Genomic DNA, 17,638 nt, shown 5'->3' with positions numbered 1-17,638 from the left:
ATCTTCCATTTTTTCACCAAAAACTACAGAAATTTAATTTCCACCACACTACCTCTGTGGTGGAAATGACATTTATGGTTACAAAGTACAATTGATATGTTTAATGACTTTGTGAATTGAGTTTAATGAGTGTGATGAGTTTAAGACTTTTCTAATAAATATCTACTGTTTCTCTACATTCACGTTAATTCATTGTCATTTCCACCACACCCTGTCGTTTCCATCACCACACATTTTTAAATATATTTAAAAAGTTCTCATCACACATTAAAAATTTATGCACAGTTTATGAGATCATGCTCTACTTAATATAAAAATTTAAGTTATTTATTTTCTAATTACCTAAACCAATATTAAATTTCAGAGTGTGACAGGTGTACAGTTCAGCATTTGGTGCTTAGGGCAGTTAATTTATCTAATTGACAAATGTATAATTATTTTAGATTATGGAAAAACTGGTAAAACTAGTTGCAAAAATGATCTTAGACAATTCTTGAGTGGCATAAGTTATTCTATATTTAAATAACAACTGTATATTGAGATGTGGTGGAAATGACATTTGTTCATTGCAGGTCGGAAAAATTTAAAATATTAACAATTTCTCTTGTAATCTAAGTTTGTCCTCTTACAGGCCTTAAAACTAGACAAATTATTTAAACTTGTGAGACCATGTTACGTGACTTTTGAACAAGTTTTTTTCATTCAACTTCACAAGGCTAAAAGTGCCCCTAGTTGAAGAAACACCCATATATATATAATGCTTTTCACAACAAATACTGGTCCAAATCAGTTTTACAGAGAATACCAGTGAGCAGCTAAAGGCAACAATGCTGAGGAAAAACTCTAGAAAGATACAATACAAAAGGAAGAAACTATTTATTGCATTGAAGAAAAAATGTGGCTTTTTTATTACTTTTATTTCTTCATTTATGTCTTTATTTGTTACTGATAAAAAACTAAGGCTCTCAATGAAATAACAATGAATCATATGATTTATATGATGAAGTTTTTAGAAAGTAGAATGAAATGTTAAAATTTGTAAATGTTAATTTCCACATTTTTTCTCTATTTTTAAGCTACTGTAAAATTAACTAAATAAATAAATAAATGTCTTTTGCTTTATAAAAAATATCAAACATTTATGTTTAGTCCTTTCAAAGAAAGCACAAACAAAAACATTTAAAATGTTTTATAATTTTACATTTTCTCATATATACTACTGTTCAAAGTTTAAACAAAATAAATTATAAATAAATGACACTAATATTTTTAACATATGGATGCATTACATTGATCAGAAGTAAATATGTATCGTTCTTTCAAATAAATGCAGTTCTTTTGAACTTTCTATTCATCAAAGAAAGTTCAAATGAAAAAGAAAGATTGAGAACTTTGTTACAAAATATATTAGTGTATTTGTAATGCATTTGTAATCAATATTGTGCCACTTTGCATTTCTGAGAACATTAAAATCTCTAAAACTCCAGTTGATTAAGACTTTTTTTTTTTTTGCATGATCAAGCCCTTCTCAATTTTCTTCAGAGAATAGTCTTTACACTATGAATATTTATAAAGGGAGCCAAAATAAATATCCTATACCACATGCAGAGCTCAAAAATAATAAGTAGCAAATGTAAAACTCAACCCAGCCTCTTTATATTTGTTTGTCTTTACTTTCAACATTCAAACATGCCCCTAAATGATGTGTCTTTCAGCGTGTGCAGGCTTGAATAAGGCCGACTGCCCAACCTCTGGGACGGGCCACGTCGAGCATGCCAGAAAGATCTCTCTCTGTTGAGGGTTAACCCTGTAGGGTGGGACAGGAAATGTCTGCAGCGGGCACAGCGCCTGGCGCTTCAGGCTATGGCTGGATTAAAAGAGCTCTTTGTGTTCCCGTCTGACGAGAGTTAAAACACCTGAAGCGACTCTTAAACGAATGGCATCCTGAGCTTAGCAACAGCCAATGAAAACCTGTGAACCGTGCTCCTCAGATATGTTGAGTCTGATGGAGATAAAAGGATATAATACTCACATCAGCAGGTGCATGCTGGGAAAAAGCTAAATACAAGTTGAGTTGAATTGCCCATTGAGATTGAACACCTTAAACATCATGCATCAGCATTCAAATCCTTAAAAAGGATTTTTCCCTAATTGGGATTCAAGTTTCTTCATAAGCAGCATGTGTAATTTTCATGTTGTGCAATGTTTTTTGTTTACCAGAATATTCCTGTGTCCGGAGAGGAATGAGGTTTGAGTCATTGAAAGGACGATGATTATGTGGTCACTGAAAATCTTGCATCCTCATACGCAATGCCAATGTAGCATTCTGGAAGCAAAATAATATTGTTCCAAAATAAGATGTAAAATCTCTTGCCACACTGGCCACAAACTGAGACAAAAACAGACAATTTAGGAGACAAAAGCATTTGAATTCCTTCTGTTTGTTAGTCTAAAGGCTCGGGTTAAAGGAATAGTTCACGCTAAATTTTAAATATGAAAAAGAGTCATTATTAAGGCATTTTTAACTTTAAAAAAAAACAAGTCCTCTATCTATAATATTGCTTTCAACAGTGAAAACATATTATCTGAATCAGGGGAGAAATATGCACAGATCAAGCACCGTTGGTGGATTTTGATGTGAGAGGACAACAGGGGATGGACCTTTTAGGGTATGGCCCTTAATGATGGATTTGTCTGTTACAGACATGCAGGTTTTTGTTTTAGAAGACATTAATTGATGACTTGTGGATTACTGTTATGTTTTTATCAGTTCATTCTCTCATTCTGACGGCACCCATTCACTGCACAGTATCCATTAGTGAGCAAGTGACGTGAAGCTATATTTCTACAATTCTATTATGATATCTTGGATGGTCTGAGTAAATTTTCATTTTTTGGCTAACTATAAATTAGTACTAATTTGAGAGCTCGTTATACTGTACAGTATACATACAGTTCAAGTTACTATATAATTATATATCTTTATCCCCAACAGTTTGCCATGTTAGAAGATTACTGTCCAATCCAATCCAGGACTGTTCTAATTATTTATATGATCGTCTGAAACTATCACCAATCCTGATCGTATGAAACTTCAGCAACAAAAGACATTAACAAAAACAGTCATTACACTGCAAACAATGTTTTGAATTGCACAAAGGCTGTAAAATACCAATATTTACATATAAACAATTATTGGGATTAAAAGATAGTTGTGGTTGAGAGATATTGACATCGCAATTAAGAGACAGAACAAATATTAAAAGTAAAAAGATGTGTTGTTTAAACAAACACAATGTCAACTTAAGGAACTCATCAATCAATGGTTATGTCATCGTTTACTGCTTTTTCAAACAACTATAGTGCAAACTAAACAGAAATAACTTTTCCCACACTTTTCCTGAGCTCAACAACTAGCAACATTTTCAAAGTAAACTATGCGTTACATTTTGCTCCATGATTGCATTAATATGAATAAAATGAATACTGCGCATTACAAAATCATATATTTGCAAGACAAACATGAGTTTCTCATAAAACTATTTTTTCTTAGAGTATTCTTTGCGTCCACCGCTTGCTCCAAAGTTTCGCACGCGGTGTATTTTGGTGAGCTGGGTCTCTATTGTCTCTATAATGTTCATGTGGTCGGGGATGTGGACGTAACGCACGTTTCGGCCTGTGATGAACAAGTCGTCCATACTGGACACGCGCCCACGTCTGTCCCTGTACAGAACCTTCTCCAGCCGGATGTTCATGAAAGCGTCCACGTTAATAACGCGTCCCCTCGCCGTGCTCTCGTCTCGCAGGTCAACGGTGGTCACCTGGCCATGCAGACCCTGCAGGAGAACCACCAGACTGTTCTCGGCGATGGTGCGTTCACGAATGGAATGGCTCACGTCCATGTTCACCTGTGCACAGATAAGTCATTAACATGTGGACAATGTCATTTGTCTTGCATTGTGAGTAATTTAACAACCAACCACTTTCTTTTTTATTTCTTATTATGATACCAAAGAAGATGAAAAGCAAACAAGTTGTTCTCTGTCAATTAATAATAAAAAGGTAGCAGCTACATTCTTAACATTTCTATTGAAATGTTTTTGAGCACTTTTGTGTTTCTCAATTACAGGTTTCTGAGAGGCTCTGCTGACAGACAAACCACACATTGCAAGGGAAATAAGCAAATTAGGTACACACATACATACACATACACATATATATATATATATATATATATGTGCTCCAAAATTTCGCGCGCGGTGTATTTTAGAAAGCTGGGTCTCTACTGTCAATAACAATAAGTATATAACACATATACATATATATATATATAATATGTGTGTGTTTCCTACTACAATGCATAGTTTGGAAGTAACTTAGTATTGAAATAGTGACTTGTTGCAAAGACTAAATGACTAACTTACCTAGATACAAGCTAGAAGTACTTTATCTTTATCTTTAGCAACTTTATCTTTAACATCCTTATTGAGGCACGTGAGATTTTTATTCATTCAAAATTTAAAATAATTTAATTTTGAACCCATAATCAGTCATAAATTCCACTGGAGGTAAAAGTATTTGTTTCATTACCTTGCGTTGTGTTGTCTAACAGACTCAAAACATCATGTTTACATCCTAAACGGTTTCGAGCGCCGCGCTTTGTCGCAGAGGAGAGTGACGTCATCAAGACGTTCCGGATTGAAATCGCTCGCGCTCCCTCTAGCGAGTTACAAGCGTAGGACAAACTAGGGCTAACGTTAGTTGTCATCCTTTATCAGTGGTTATTTCTCGGGGTAAATTTATTCTTGAAAGTTAGCTATTTCAGCCGTTGATCAAGAAGAAAAAGGTTCACTGCTGTAGCGGGGCACGTTGTCACAATGGGCATCTGCTGTTGATTTGAGAATAGCTTTGTTTGATATTTGAAATGTTGTCTGGAAAAAGCAACATGTCTGTATTATATGTTATTTAATGGCTAAATCTGAACAGTGAAACAATGAAACTGTAAACATGATAACATGCAAAAATACTAAACTACTCTTGTAGTAGTTAATTATTTGTATATATATTTAAAAAAAAAAAAATAAATGTTTCTTCCCCCACACCCTTATTTGTTGATTTTTATGTGAAAACATTATTGTCCACAGTATCTAGGCTATACATTAAAAAATGTACTTCATTAAACGTTTTGTGCTGACTTGGAAAACATAATATAGAGAATGTCAGTAAATAAAAAATAAATCTAACCCATGTGACATCTTGCCCCAACCTGACATATATAAATTACCTGAGAACACAGTTCAACATTTCAGTCTCTTTGTATCGAAGGTGATATTGTCGACACTTGTTTGAATGTATGTTGGTGTGGTTTTCTGTCAGCAGAATTAAACGCCTTCTGTTCCACATTCAAAATGATTGACTTTCGTTTTGCTGCAATGAAACTATATAAACAGATAACTCTGCCATTGTATATCAATAAAAAAAGACATTAAACTGACATTATAGACGCAAGTGTTTTTTATGAAGACAAATTCTGAAGAAACTGTCAACATTTTTAATTTTCAACAATTTTTTCGAACATTTTTTTCAACCAGTTTAAAACATCACATCAATTAGGAAATCATTAACAACCCGTTACAGTGCAATTTTTGCTTCCAGCTTGTTCTTAATCATGTTTTTGAGTGTATAAATGCCAGGCATTTCCAAACCTACCATATTTTTCTGTAAGCTTTCAGAATTACCACATGTATCCTGACTCACAGTCTACAGTCACTGACCTTTAGAGCTCATCCATCATAGCCAGCAAGTCGTCCCCCTTGTTTCTGGATCCCTCTGTCGGGCTTCCCCCTTCATCAAATTCTCCTGCTATGCGTGCCAGCTCAGTACTGGCCAGCTGATCCTGAGAATACCAAGGTAAACATTTTTTAAAAAGTGATTTATATTGAGCCATTTACTGAAACTTTGAGTTTGGTGTTAATAAATTATTAGTGGTAAATTTATGAGAGTGTCAATAATGTAAAAAAGGTGTGTACTTAGTTATATGCACTTAACTGTCTAGGGCGGGTAATGCTAAAAGATTATTACAAACTCATAAAACATTCCTAAATGACCAGAAACAGTTGTGTGGTTGCTTCTTTTGGTGTTAATTTCCCAGTTACATAAATTTGAATGGAATTAAAATCATATGCCAAAAAGCTCTAAGTTAAGCTCGCCCTGGAGCAATGCTGGTGTTTCTTGATTAGCATTCCCAGCCCTGGGCAACAAAATAAAATAAGACGAGGACATGAGCAGATTTGTAAAGTGCATGACACAGCACCTGCGTGGCTTGTATGTTAATGACTCTAGATGACTGATGCACCGTTCCTTCTGAAATTCCACTGAAAAACATTTTAAGAGATTGGTTATTTACAATAACAAAAATGTTTACCTGTGATTTTCAATCAGCCCATTGTGGAAAAAAAACAACAACAAAACAAAACTACATACTACCCGACTTATTTGGTTATTTATTTCTTTATTCTTTGCAAGCCATTTGCAAGTTTTGTTTTCTACATTGGATTGTAGGTAAATATCTAACTCACCCAGCATCTTTTTTTTTCTTATAAAATATCTCATTATTATTTCGCTGTGAGAAATCACTCACTAATGAATCAAACAGAATCGCAAACAATTTCAGACCTTTACGAATCTGGCAACACTAGTTCTTTTGTTCTGAACAGCTGATAGAAAGAACACATGACTTGATTATTGAAATGTATCATTAAAATGATTCTCAGGTCAGTATGTGCTAATTCATTTAAAGATATAACAATATTGGGGCTTGTACCCAAAAATGTCTAGCAACACTCCATATTGTGTGTATGTGTGTTTTTGTAATTTGTAATTGTTGTTTTTTTTTTGTATGTATGCCTCTATAGTTTTTATTAATTTTTAATTTAGTTTGTGTTATTTTAGTACTTTGTTAAACTAAATGAGAACCATTGCCTTGGCAAGTTTTTTTTTTTTCATTATTATTATTGTAGTTAAAGTTCTGAATAAACTTAAAATGTAATAATGTAAACATATTTTATTTCATATATATTTATATTTATATATAAGATCCAAAAAGTATAAAGAAGCAACATAAAAGTACAACAGAAAATTAAGCATGCCTTCGAGGCTGTGTGTGGCTTGTTGCAGGATTATGTCTGGATTAGTAATGCTTACATGCCCTCCTCCTCCAGGTCTAAGGCTAACAGGTTCACTTTGAAACCAGCGTCCACATTCGAGAGTTTCTGCACCTCCATTCCGCCCATCAGTTTAGCGAGCAGGTTGAGTTCCTCTGTGGCCAGAGGATTGGGCGTTGTATCTGCCTATTCACAACACGTTCAGATATTCACACAAAAACACAATGACATCCAGAGAGCATTGAGTTGCAACGATAAAATTTCAATAAATCTACATGTTATCTATATTATATTATATTATATTATATTATATTATATTATATTATATTATATTATATTATATTATATTATTATTATATTATATTATATTAGCCAATTTATTTTCGTTAACATGAGCTATACTCTTGGAATCTTGCATGATGCCTGCAGTGAGGGTGTACCTGTTTTGGTTTTCTTTTGCTGTTAGAGGTGGTTGATGGATCCTTTTCTTCAGATGAGGGTGTGCCATACCTGTACAGAGGTCAACAGAGATTTACATATACATACAAACATACATATACATATATACATTTGTGGTTGGTAAGATAAAAAAATAAAATAAAAAAATGTTTTTAAAGAGTCTTAAAAGTCTCTTTACTCACAAAGGCTGCATTTATTTTATTGGAAAAATAAAGTAAAAACATTAATAACAGTAAAAAATATTATTACAGTTTAAAATAGCTTACTGTCCTCCACTTGAATGTATTTTAGAATGTAATTTATGCTTACTATTTTTGTGGAAACTATAATATATATTGCCTACACACACACACACACACACACACTAGGGCTGTCAAACGATTAATCGCATGATCCAATATAAAAGTTTGTGTTTACATAATATATGTGTGTACTGTGTATATTTATTATGTATATATAAATACACACACATACATGTATATTTTATGAATATTTATATATAATTTATATTATATATAAATGCTAATATGTTATATATAAATATAAAATTTTTCTTAAATATATACATGCGTGTGTATTTATATAATATAATAAATATACACTGTACACACATATATTATGTAACACACACACACATATATATATATATATATATATATATATATATATATACTATTTTTTTATAAAAACATTTTTTGAGTAAAAGGACAAAATTTGGAAAACATTAGGAAAGAAAATATTTTTTGTAACAATGTAAAACTCTTTTCTGTCACTTGATTAATTTAATGCATCCTTGCTGAATAAAATTATTAATTTGTTTTTAAAAAATATGTATTATATGTATTGTATTATATTAAATAATTATCTCTATTAGATAACATCGTTAATTTTATTTTATGTTACATTTTAAATATATGTAATACATAAAAAAATATGTACTATATTTTCTTTACATGTGAACAATATTGCAATTTTAAAACCATTTATAATTCCTAATTACTACTTTTGATATTTACATGTTGGTGCCCAAAAATGTGACCCTGTCTCCAGAGAGGTCAAATGAGCCCTGGCGTACAGCCCTTGTGTAGCTTCCTCCACTGGGAAACCTTGTCTTCCTCACGTCTCGGCCCTTAGCATTAAAACACCTGTGAGAAGAGAATGTTCTAAGGAATTCTGAAGGAACAAAGTGACTGTTTGCATATGGGTGTGTATGACTGTGACAATGTCATCTTATTTCCATGAAGCCTCTGTGTTTTCCAGTGAAAATCTACTGATGAGGAACTCACTATAAGAATATTAGAATCCTGCCTGTGACCCCCGACCTTCAACTGCGTTACCTGATTAAACCAGGAACCTCAAATCCGTAAGGCACCGGCCCTGAGGTCTGCAGTACAAAATGGCCGTTTGGGTTCTGGATGTTTTCTTTCAAGAAAATGGAGACCTGATGAAAGAACATATTATATAAATACATCATTCATTCATGCATTCAAAATCTCATGCAATCAGCAAGTGCCACTACAAGCGCATGACAGAATGACTGCGCTTGAATGTTCTTACAAAAAATGTCATGACTCGGTAATGATTTGCATACAACCGTATGATCTGGCAGCGATCCATTTCAAATACTAATGACAACAAACCACTTACCCTGATTTGCATATCTTGAAAGAGAACCAGCAGCGTATGTCGGATGAGTTGAAACTCACCATCGGATAGGGGTGTGTATACCTTAGAAAGAGGTGCTTTTTAAATTTGGTAAGTGTGCACTAGAAATAGCAATAACATTGGCACAGAAAAGCAACTTGATGTGCCATGGATTTTAGATAGAATTACTTGACAACAACAACAAAGTTCATCTTTACAACATTTCTTAAGAATATATATTTTTACACATAATGAAACAAGATGTTTACACCACATTTAGAAACTAGGAGCAAGCTAGCAACAGTGGACTTTTACCTCAATAAGCTGTCTCTGGGCTTCGTTGATCTGGTTAACAAGGCTGGGATTATCCTTCACCAGTTCCTTGATGGTGTCCGTGTGGTTGAAGGTGATAACCAGTAAATCTTGTGGACGTGGACACAGAACGATCTGATACTTAAAGGCCATAGTCATCAAATCGTAAAGCTACAATAAAGACAACAACACAAATCTACTCAGGAAATTGGTAATAAATATAGACTGTTTTATGTTTTTGTGCCACATAAACTAAAAAATGTGCTATATGTGGTCTAAATTAACTGGTTTTACTCAAGTCAGAAATATTATTTAATATGACTGAATGTAACTGACTACATTTAAGTCATTGTATGTGGGTTGGAACAAGTAGAAATAGCACCGTTTTATAGTTTCATAACACATTGTAAAATGCTACTAGTTCATAGATAAATTAAATAATCCTAGCAAAAAGATTTTTTGTTGTTTAGAAGTATCAGAAACACAAGTAATGCATTTTGTTGTGTTTAATGCGTTTTCTCTGATTTGTTTTAATTTAAGTGACTTGTTTGTTTGTTTGTTTAAATAGATGTAGACTGAAAAAAACATTTATTCAACATCTTCCCAGCATGCACTTGGGCATGAAACTTGATATAGTTACATTATTTGCTTGTTTTGTTTACATCGGCTATCAGATTTTGATAGTTGACCCAAAAATGAAAATTTGCTGAAGCTTTACTCACCCACAGAGTAAAGTGATTTTTTGATTTACACTTAATACTTTTCGATCCGTGACCATTGTTTGCTATTCTGAAAACTTTGCTTTCAATTTTAAATCTTGTGCAATATATTTTTAATTGCATTTTTACATTTTGTTTTCACGCTTGTTATTTATTTTATCCGTGACTGCAATACTTTTGTCGGGAATCTGATCCCATACAGACCATCCAAGATGTGGAGGAGGTCATTTGTTTATTGGAACATTATGACAGTTACAGTGACAGATTAAAGTTAAAACAACTTAACAAGACATTCATTGATGATCTGGAGTCGTGTGGATAACTTTTTTTACATACTTTATTGTGATGTTTTTATCAGCGGTTTGGACTCTCATTCTGATGGTGCCCATTCACTGCCAAAGACCCATTGACGAGCAAGTGATATAAGGTTAAGTTTCAGCAAACAAACTGGATGGCCTGAGTGTGAACAAATCTTCAGCAAAAGTCAATTTTTTGATGAACGTTTCCTTTAAGCCATGGCAAACTGACATTTTAAGTTTAGTCAAGACTTAAATGTAAGAAGCCATGCAAACTGTTGCTTAAAAGTATTGGTGTTTTTCAAGTAAAAAACAAACAAACACATTTTCATTTTAAAAAGCTGGACAACCAGTCCTACTGGTCTTCTGGCCTGATGCATACATGTACAATCAAGACTTTTCATTTTTACTATTTCTTAAAGCACTTTAAGGAATTACGTTTAATCTGAGTAAATCTTTCTCTAATAATGTATTTAATTACTGACACTATAAGAAAACTCAATGCAAACAAACAAACAAAAAAGGAGTGTGATTCACAATTGTTTTTGCCTGCAGAGAGGGTGAGTTCATACCTTATCCATGCTGGCTGGGTTTAGACGCATAATAGAGGCGTGTGCTAGCCGTGTCAAAACTGTCCGCAGGGCTCGGTGGGAGTACAGATCCTGTGGCCGTAAGAGCTCTTCTAGAAAAGCCTTATTGAACATAGTGGCCACTATATCATTCATAACTACAGAAAGAGCATGAGAAAGATGAGTAAGAAAAAGAGAAACATTTAGGCAGGAGTCAGAACTTAAATATCCCACAGAAAGAAATCAAATTATTTTATCAGTTAATTATGGGTTTGGATATGAAATACAGACATTATATTAACCTTAGTTTTGGATAATAAAATTAAAATTATCCGATTATTGTTTGCTTTTCGTACATGTGCTCTGTGTGGGTGACTTGAATATTTATTTATTTCTTAAAGTAACTCCTTGGAATTTCACAAAATGTATTGATTCTTCCACACATGCTTCTTCTGTTACAAATAAGCTGCATGCAACATACATTAAAAATGTGGAACAAACTAAATAAGAAGGAAAGTAATAATAATAAAAAAATAATAATAATAATGTACCTCTTTTCCTATCATCGTCTGTCCAACGACCTGCAACAGAGCATTTAACCTGTGTTAAGGCCAAATTTCTGTTATATCTGAGCAAGCACTTCTCCTTCACTCAGTCTTATGACAGGACATTTAGTGCAATTGAAAATCAGGCATAGTACATGAATCTGTCAGTTAAGCAAATTACCTTCTGACAGCAGCTGAGATCACATCGAATCATGCATGTAAATAGATATATTTCTAAAACGGTCATTATATTTGCATTATAAATATATTTCAATTATATTTAAAGAGACAGACAGACAGGTAGATACATAGATAGATAGATAGGCCTAGATAGATAGATAAGGCTACCTTTTTAAAGTAACTTAATATTACCGGGATTTGCATATGCACAATGATTGACATGACATAATGGGAATAAAAGGGCTGACAATCAATGGGACACCAATTGTGGATGTTGTTTCTTGGTGCTGATTATGTCAACCTTTCATTATTTGCTTTTATTTTATTGTTTGCATTTAACGAGTAGCCTGGTTTTTCCTTTTTTGCAGCATTTGAGAATCAAATTCATTCATATAACACATCTTTTTTCTTTTTTTGTCTGTACTTTTGTTTTTATTTTCATGAGACATTCATAAAACAGACAAAAACGTGTGAAGGTTGCACGCGTTATTGGCAGCTTGCTAAAGCAGGATTCAGGTAGATATGCAGCTATTACCTCTCTGAGTTTTATCATCGTGTTCATCCTGCGCTCGGAGGCGCTGATCCAGGATGTAGATCATTTCTCCGCCGAGGTTTATGATGAGCAAAGGAAGAGTTCTTTGAGACATGATGAAAAGAGTTATTGTACGGTTTTATTAGCGGCTCACTTCTTTAATGAATCACAGGAACAAGTTACTGCAGTTGGCGCGGCGCGTGGTTTTTCTATCGAGTTCATTTTCTTCGGGCATACATACTAGCGGGGCATTATGACGTCACGTAATGCCACGCTGACCCGCTGCTTCTGCGCGCTCGCGCTCGCGCTCACACACCTGTCGTTCCAGGCGCGCGCGGTGGACGAATTGTGGCATAGGAGAAAGCGGGGAAGTTGAGCCAACCCTTGTTTCTAGGCAACTTTATTCAAAATTGTTGATATGCCCACAATTATATCAAGTGTTGACCGTTTACTCACCCTGTGATGGGGAGAGAATAATTGGGAACAACATTTAGGTTCAAAAACTGTTTTTTTGCTGTTCAAAGTGATTTTTAATGTTCATGGACTCATGCTTCTTGAGAAAAAAAAAAAGCATCAGTTTGTGCTTTAGGAAGTTATGATGCTGTACTGTTAGCATGATGTTAGCTCTAAATTGTTGGATGATACAAGTTTGTTAAAATGGTAGGAGTGGAATTTCTCTCCTTTTGATTTTGCATGTGCTGAAAATGTTTTACTTCAGCATAATCAGTGGCACAATTTAATTCAATGCGTCTCAACTTACCCTCTTCCTATAGGCTCAATTTACCCCTCACTTTTTTTTTTTTGGAAAGCCATAATTTGAAAACAGTTTATTTTAGATTCAAAGTGATTATTCCCAAAGATGCACTACATCCTGAAATTTATGTAGGCTACATATTTAAGTTGGACCCATTACGGTCATGTGGTGTTTTTCAACTCACCCCGCTCTCCCCTATATTCTGCTGTATTATTTATTTATACATTCTTTCATTCAATATATTGTTATTTCTGTCACAAATTCAGCCTCTGTGGCTCCCTCCAATCACCACCAGAGGGAACTATCACCAGAGTATTAACCGGTTCATTAAGACTTCATTTCCCATGTACCCTGTGCCAGAGACTGATCACCTGCACAGGTGTTCCTCATTGCTTGGTCTATTTAAACTGTGCCGCCCTTGCTCTCCTTGTGAAGTCTTGTTTTGCTATGCAGTCATTTCTGAGCGTTTTCCTTGTGTTTGCTTACCTGTTGATGACCTGGATTGTTTACCCGTTTCCGAAGGATTGTTGCCTGCCTCTTCTGACTCTGCCTGCCTTACTGAGTATCTCTATTGTCTGTTTGCCGCCTGCCTTGACCCTCAGCCCGAACTCTGTTTCTGATTCTGCCCTGCCTCTGCTATATCTGACACCAGTTACTGATTTATGCCTGTCTGACTTCTCTTGTGTTTCAATAAAACTGCACATGGATCCCGACGCCACTGCCTCCTCATTACAATTTCATTCAGTTAATATTTTGGAGATTAATAATTGTCATACTTTTAACTAGTACAAAAAAGTAATTTATAATTAATAAATAGCCTACATCAAAATCAAAAATATTTTGATGTATTTATTTCCATTTTTCCAAGTTATGAAACAACTGTAAAAGACTAACATTCAAACATTTCAAATTAAACTTTTAGCTAACTTTTTTTTAAAATGTGTGACAACTTGCCCCAAGCTGACATTTAAAAACATCCTGCTGCTGAATACACGGTGTACCCATAGTCAATATCTACCTTCCTCACATAGTAGGACTATACAATGCCTTGCCGTTATTTTAAAGGTACCAAAATGCTATTCTTGCTCTTATAAACTTTATTAAACTTTAAACTGACAGATGACTTTGAGGATTTTCATATGCCGTCTGTACACCATGAATGAATGCAAACTATTACAGGGCTCATTTTACATTGACTGTTTAGGCAAATGTAGGCAAATGCTGTATAACTGCCTCAGTTAAAGATGTAAAGTATATGGCAAGACTGCAAACGTCACCATTTTCTTTGACTCCTTGAATTGTCTGATGCCAAGGTCAGAAAAATTCAGTGCATGCTAATTCTTCTAATCTTCTACAAATTATATTGCGCTAGTAAGTATAATTTTTTTGTTGTTGTTGTTTGAAAATCATGATCTAACACATTCCTAAATATGAAATATATGTTTAGTGTGTTTATTTTGGCATATTGGCTAAATGCAAATTACTTTTACAGGGAACTCTTGTACTGTAAACATTTGGAACTGTTGAAGTTTGGATTTCTCAAGGTATTACAGGTGGATATTTGCTGTCATGAAACTAGCTTTTAATGATTGCACTGCTAAAAATGTTTTACAATAGCGATGATCAATAAAGTGAAAAGTGATTTTAGCTCTTGAAATATTCAGAGACTCAAGATAAAATTACAGCCTAGATGATTATAAGCTTTATAAATAATTAACTCTTTTCATATCATACGATTCTAACTTTTATAAATAATTAACTCTGTTCATCTATATCAACTATCAATTTTTCAGAAGTACTGTTGCAGAAGGAAACTAAAAATTATGGGAAAACTTCAGTACCTTTCTGTGTTTATAGTGTAAGTAGCATTGTGGTAAATAAGAAGAATATGGCAAACATAAAAGCATTTAGACTGATTGATTCTGAGAGTAAAGTATATGAGTGCCATTATATTTCCATATATTGAATATATTGTTTTTCTGCAGGGTGGCTATCTTTACGTGTGAAAGTAAAAAACAAGTCAGCATCTCAGAAACTCTCAGTTACAAGTATGTCAGTCACAAATGGATGAAGAAAATAGAAAATAGCACACTTCTATCGGCTATATCAATACCTGGAACACACCAAAGCAACAGGTACTTAAGAACCTCCACACCAATGTTCCAAGCATGGGGACTGCACAACCAGCTGGATGCAGGCGTGCGTTTTTTTGACTTGCACATGTCCTCTGACAGCATCAAGTACGTTAAGACTGGAAACGTCCAGGAATCAGAGACCCTTAATTATTTTTTAAAAACTATGCTGACGTTCCTTGTAAAACAGAAGAAAGAGACACTGTTGCTTAGATTGACTCCAGATGAGGGTGCTGTCGCTCAAGTCACAAAATTGTTAAGGCATGATGAATTGTTAAGGCGTGTGTGGAGAGACAAAGAGATTCCAACATTGGGTCAGGTGAGAGGCAAGATAGTCTTGATTCAGAGTTCAACATTAGAATTAGGACTTCCTGCTCACATCACAGAATTGAATGCAGACATGGATACAAAAGAAACACAAATGAGAGAAAATATCAAGTTAGCTTCACAAAAGTGTGAACAGGAGATGATGCTCACATACACTGGGGCCAACGGAGAATCAGAGGAGCCACTTGAAATTGCAAAAACACTGAATAAACAAGTTGACGATTATCTCCTCGATCTTAAGGGAGACACAAATAGACCACATTGTGTAGGTATAATTGCTATGGACTTCCCTGGTCCAAAAGTCATCCAAACAATCATCAATTTTAATGGCAAATTAGGGGAGGGGTCACAGATTGTAGGTGACTCAGGTAGCAATGAAGATGTTGCTCTGCCTGATTCTGACATTTTTGAAAATTTTGAGGAAGAAGAAACTTCAGACCACGAAGAATCTCAATCAACGGGAGAGGAACATCATGAAGAAGGCGGAGAAACTTCAGACCACGAAGAATCTCAATCCACGGGAGAGGAACATCATGAAGAAGGCGGAGAAACTTCAGACCACGAAGAATCTCAATCCACGGGAGAGGAACATCATGAAGAAGGCGGAGAAACTTCAGACCACGAAGAATCTCAATCAACGGGAGAGGAACATCATGAAGAAGGCGGAGAAACTTCAGACCACGAAGAATCTCAATCCACGGGAGAGGAACATCATGAAGAAGGCGGAGAAACTTCAGACCACGAAGAATCTCAATCCACGGAGAGGAACATCATGAAGAAGGCGGAGAAACTTCAGACCACGAAGAATCTCAATCCACGGGAGAGGAACATCATGAAGAAGGCGGAGAAACTTCAGACCACGAAGAATCTCAATCCACGGGAGAGGAACATCATGAAGAAGGCGGAGAAACTTCAGACCACGAAGAATCTCAATCCACGGGAGAGGAACATCATGAAGAAGGCGGAGAAACTTCAGACCACGAAGAATCTCAATCCACGGAGAGGAACATCATGAAGAAGGCGGAGAAACTTCAGACCATGAAGAATCTCAATCACGGAGAGGAACATCATGAAGAAGGCGGAGAAACTTCAGACCACGAAGAATCTCAATCCACGGGAGAGGAACATCATGAAGAAGGCGGAGAAACTTCAGACCACGAAGAATCTCAATCCACGGGAGAGGAACATCATGAAGAAGGCGGAGAAACTTCAGACCACGAAGAATCTCAATCCACGGGAGAGGAACATCATGAAGAAGGCGGAGAAACTTCAGACCACGAAGAATCTCAATCCACGGGAGAGGAACATCATGAAGAAGGCGGAGAAACTTCAGACCACGAAGAATCTCAATCCACGGGAGAGGAACATCATGAAGAAGGCGGAGAAACTTCAGACCACGAAGAATCTCAATCCACGGGAGAGGAACATCATGAAGAAGGCGGAGAAACTTCAGACCACGAAGAATCTCAATCCACGGGAGAGGAACATCATGAAGAAGGCGGAGAAACTTCAGACCACGAAGAATCTCAATCCACGGGAGAGGAACATCATGAAGAAGGCGGAGAAACTTCAGACCACGAAGAATCTCAATCCACGGGAGAGGAACATCATGCCCAAGTTGGCCAACATCCCAGAAAAATAATTATTAAAAAGGTAAATTGCCACAAAGTTCACGCAAAACCCCAAGCATCCCCTTTACTTTAAAAATTTTTAGTGGAATGATTCTTAGTGGAGTCTCTTTATAAACAATTACAACTTAAATATTGAATAGTTATAGGTTTTTTTTATTTATGTTTTTATCTCTATGAACTACAACATATGTATAAGCAGCACTCAAATGCATTCCGTCAGTCAAATAAATATACAAACATACAAAAAATCATTCATTATTTGCATATTAAGTAGAAAAAGACTGAAGCAAGAAGACAGGTGAGAGGAGACAAGTTGCAATCTATGCAACTAACTGTGGTCTGAGTCAGTGTTTAATTAGGGTTTCCCTTTTTTTG

At 35.1% G+C, this 17,638-nt stretch overlaps 3 protein-coding genes across 3 annotated transcripts; 1 reads left to right on the top strand and 2 right to left on the bottom strand.

Annotated features, from left to right (window-relative positions):
- Positions 1–2,678: 2,678 nt before the first annotated feature.
- Positions 2,679–3,902, bottom strand: lsm10 (LSM10, U7 small nuclear RNA associated). Its single transcript, XM_058753027.1, has one exon. It carries the CDS (start codon positions 3,900–3,902, stop codon positions 3,540–3,542), a length of 363 nt encoding a protein of 120 aa, XP_058609010.1. The 3' UTR covers positions 2,679–3,539.
- On the top strand, positions 3,822–16,647 carry LOC131525162 (uncharacterized). The gene is made up of 6 exons (XM_058752533.1): positions 3,822–3,959; positions 4,130–4,189; positions 5,733–5,910; positions 14,666–14,726; positions 14,967–15,031; positions 15,159–16,647. The coding sequence occupies exons 5-6, from the start codon at positions 14,997–14,999 to the stop codon at positions 16,645–16,647; spliced, it is 1,524 nt and encodes a 507-aa protein (XP_058608516.1). The 5' UTR covers positions 3,822–3,959; positions 4,130–4,189; positions 5,733–5,910; positions 14,666–14,726; positions 14,967–14,996.
- Positions 5,777–12,661, bottom strand: oscp1a (organic solute carrier partner 1a). The gene is made up of 11 exons (XM_058753024.1): positions 12,423–12,661; positions 11,714–11,743; positions 11,166–11,320; positions 9,582–9,749; positions 9,270–9,350; positions 8,960–9,063; positions 8,639–8,767; positions 7,604–7,673; positions 7,204–7,349; positions 6,314–6,374; positions 5,777–5,896 (listed from the first exon to the last, which is right to left on the bottom strand). The coding sequence occupies exons 1-11, from the start codon at positions 12,532–12,534 to the stop codon at positions 5,777–5,779; spliced, it is 1,176 nt and encodes a 391-aa protein (XP_058609007.1). The 5' UTR covers positions 12,535–12,661.
- Positions 16,648–17,638: the final 991 nt, after the last annotated feature.

Source organism: Onychostoma macrolepis, chromosome 19, assembly GCF_012432095.1.
Source record: "Onychostoma macrolepis isolate SWU-2019 chromosome 19, ASM1243209v1, whole genome shotgun sequence".
NCBI lineage: Eukaryota > Metazoa > Chordata > Actinopteri > Cypriniformes > Cyprinidae > Onychostoma > Onychostoma macrolepis.
The sequence above is the reverse complement of the archived record's forward strand: the minus strand, read 5'-3'. Positions and strand labels throughout refer to the sequence as shown.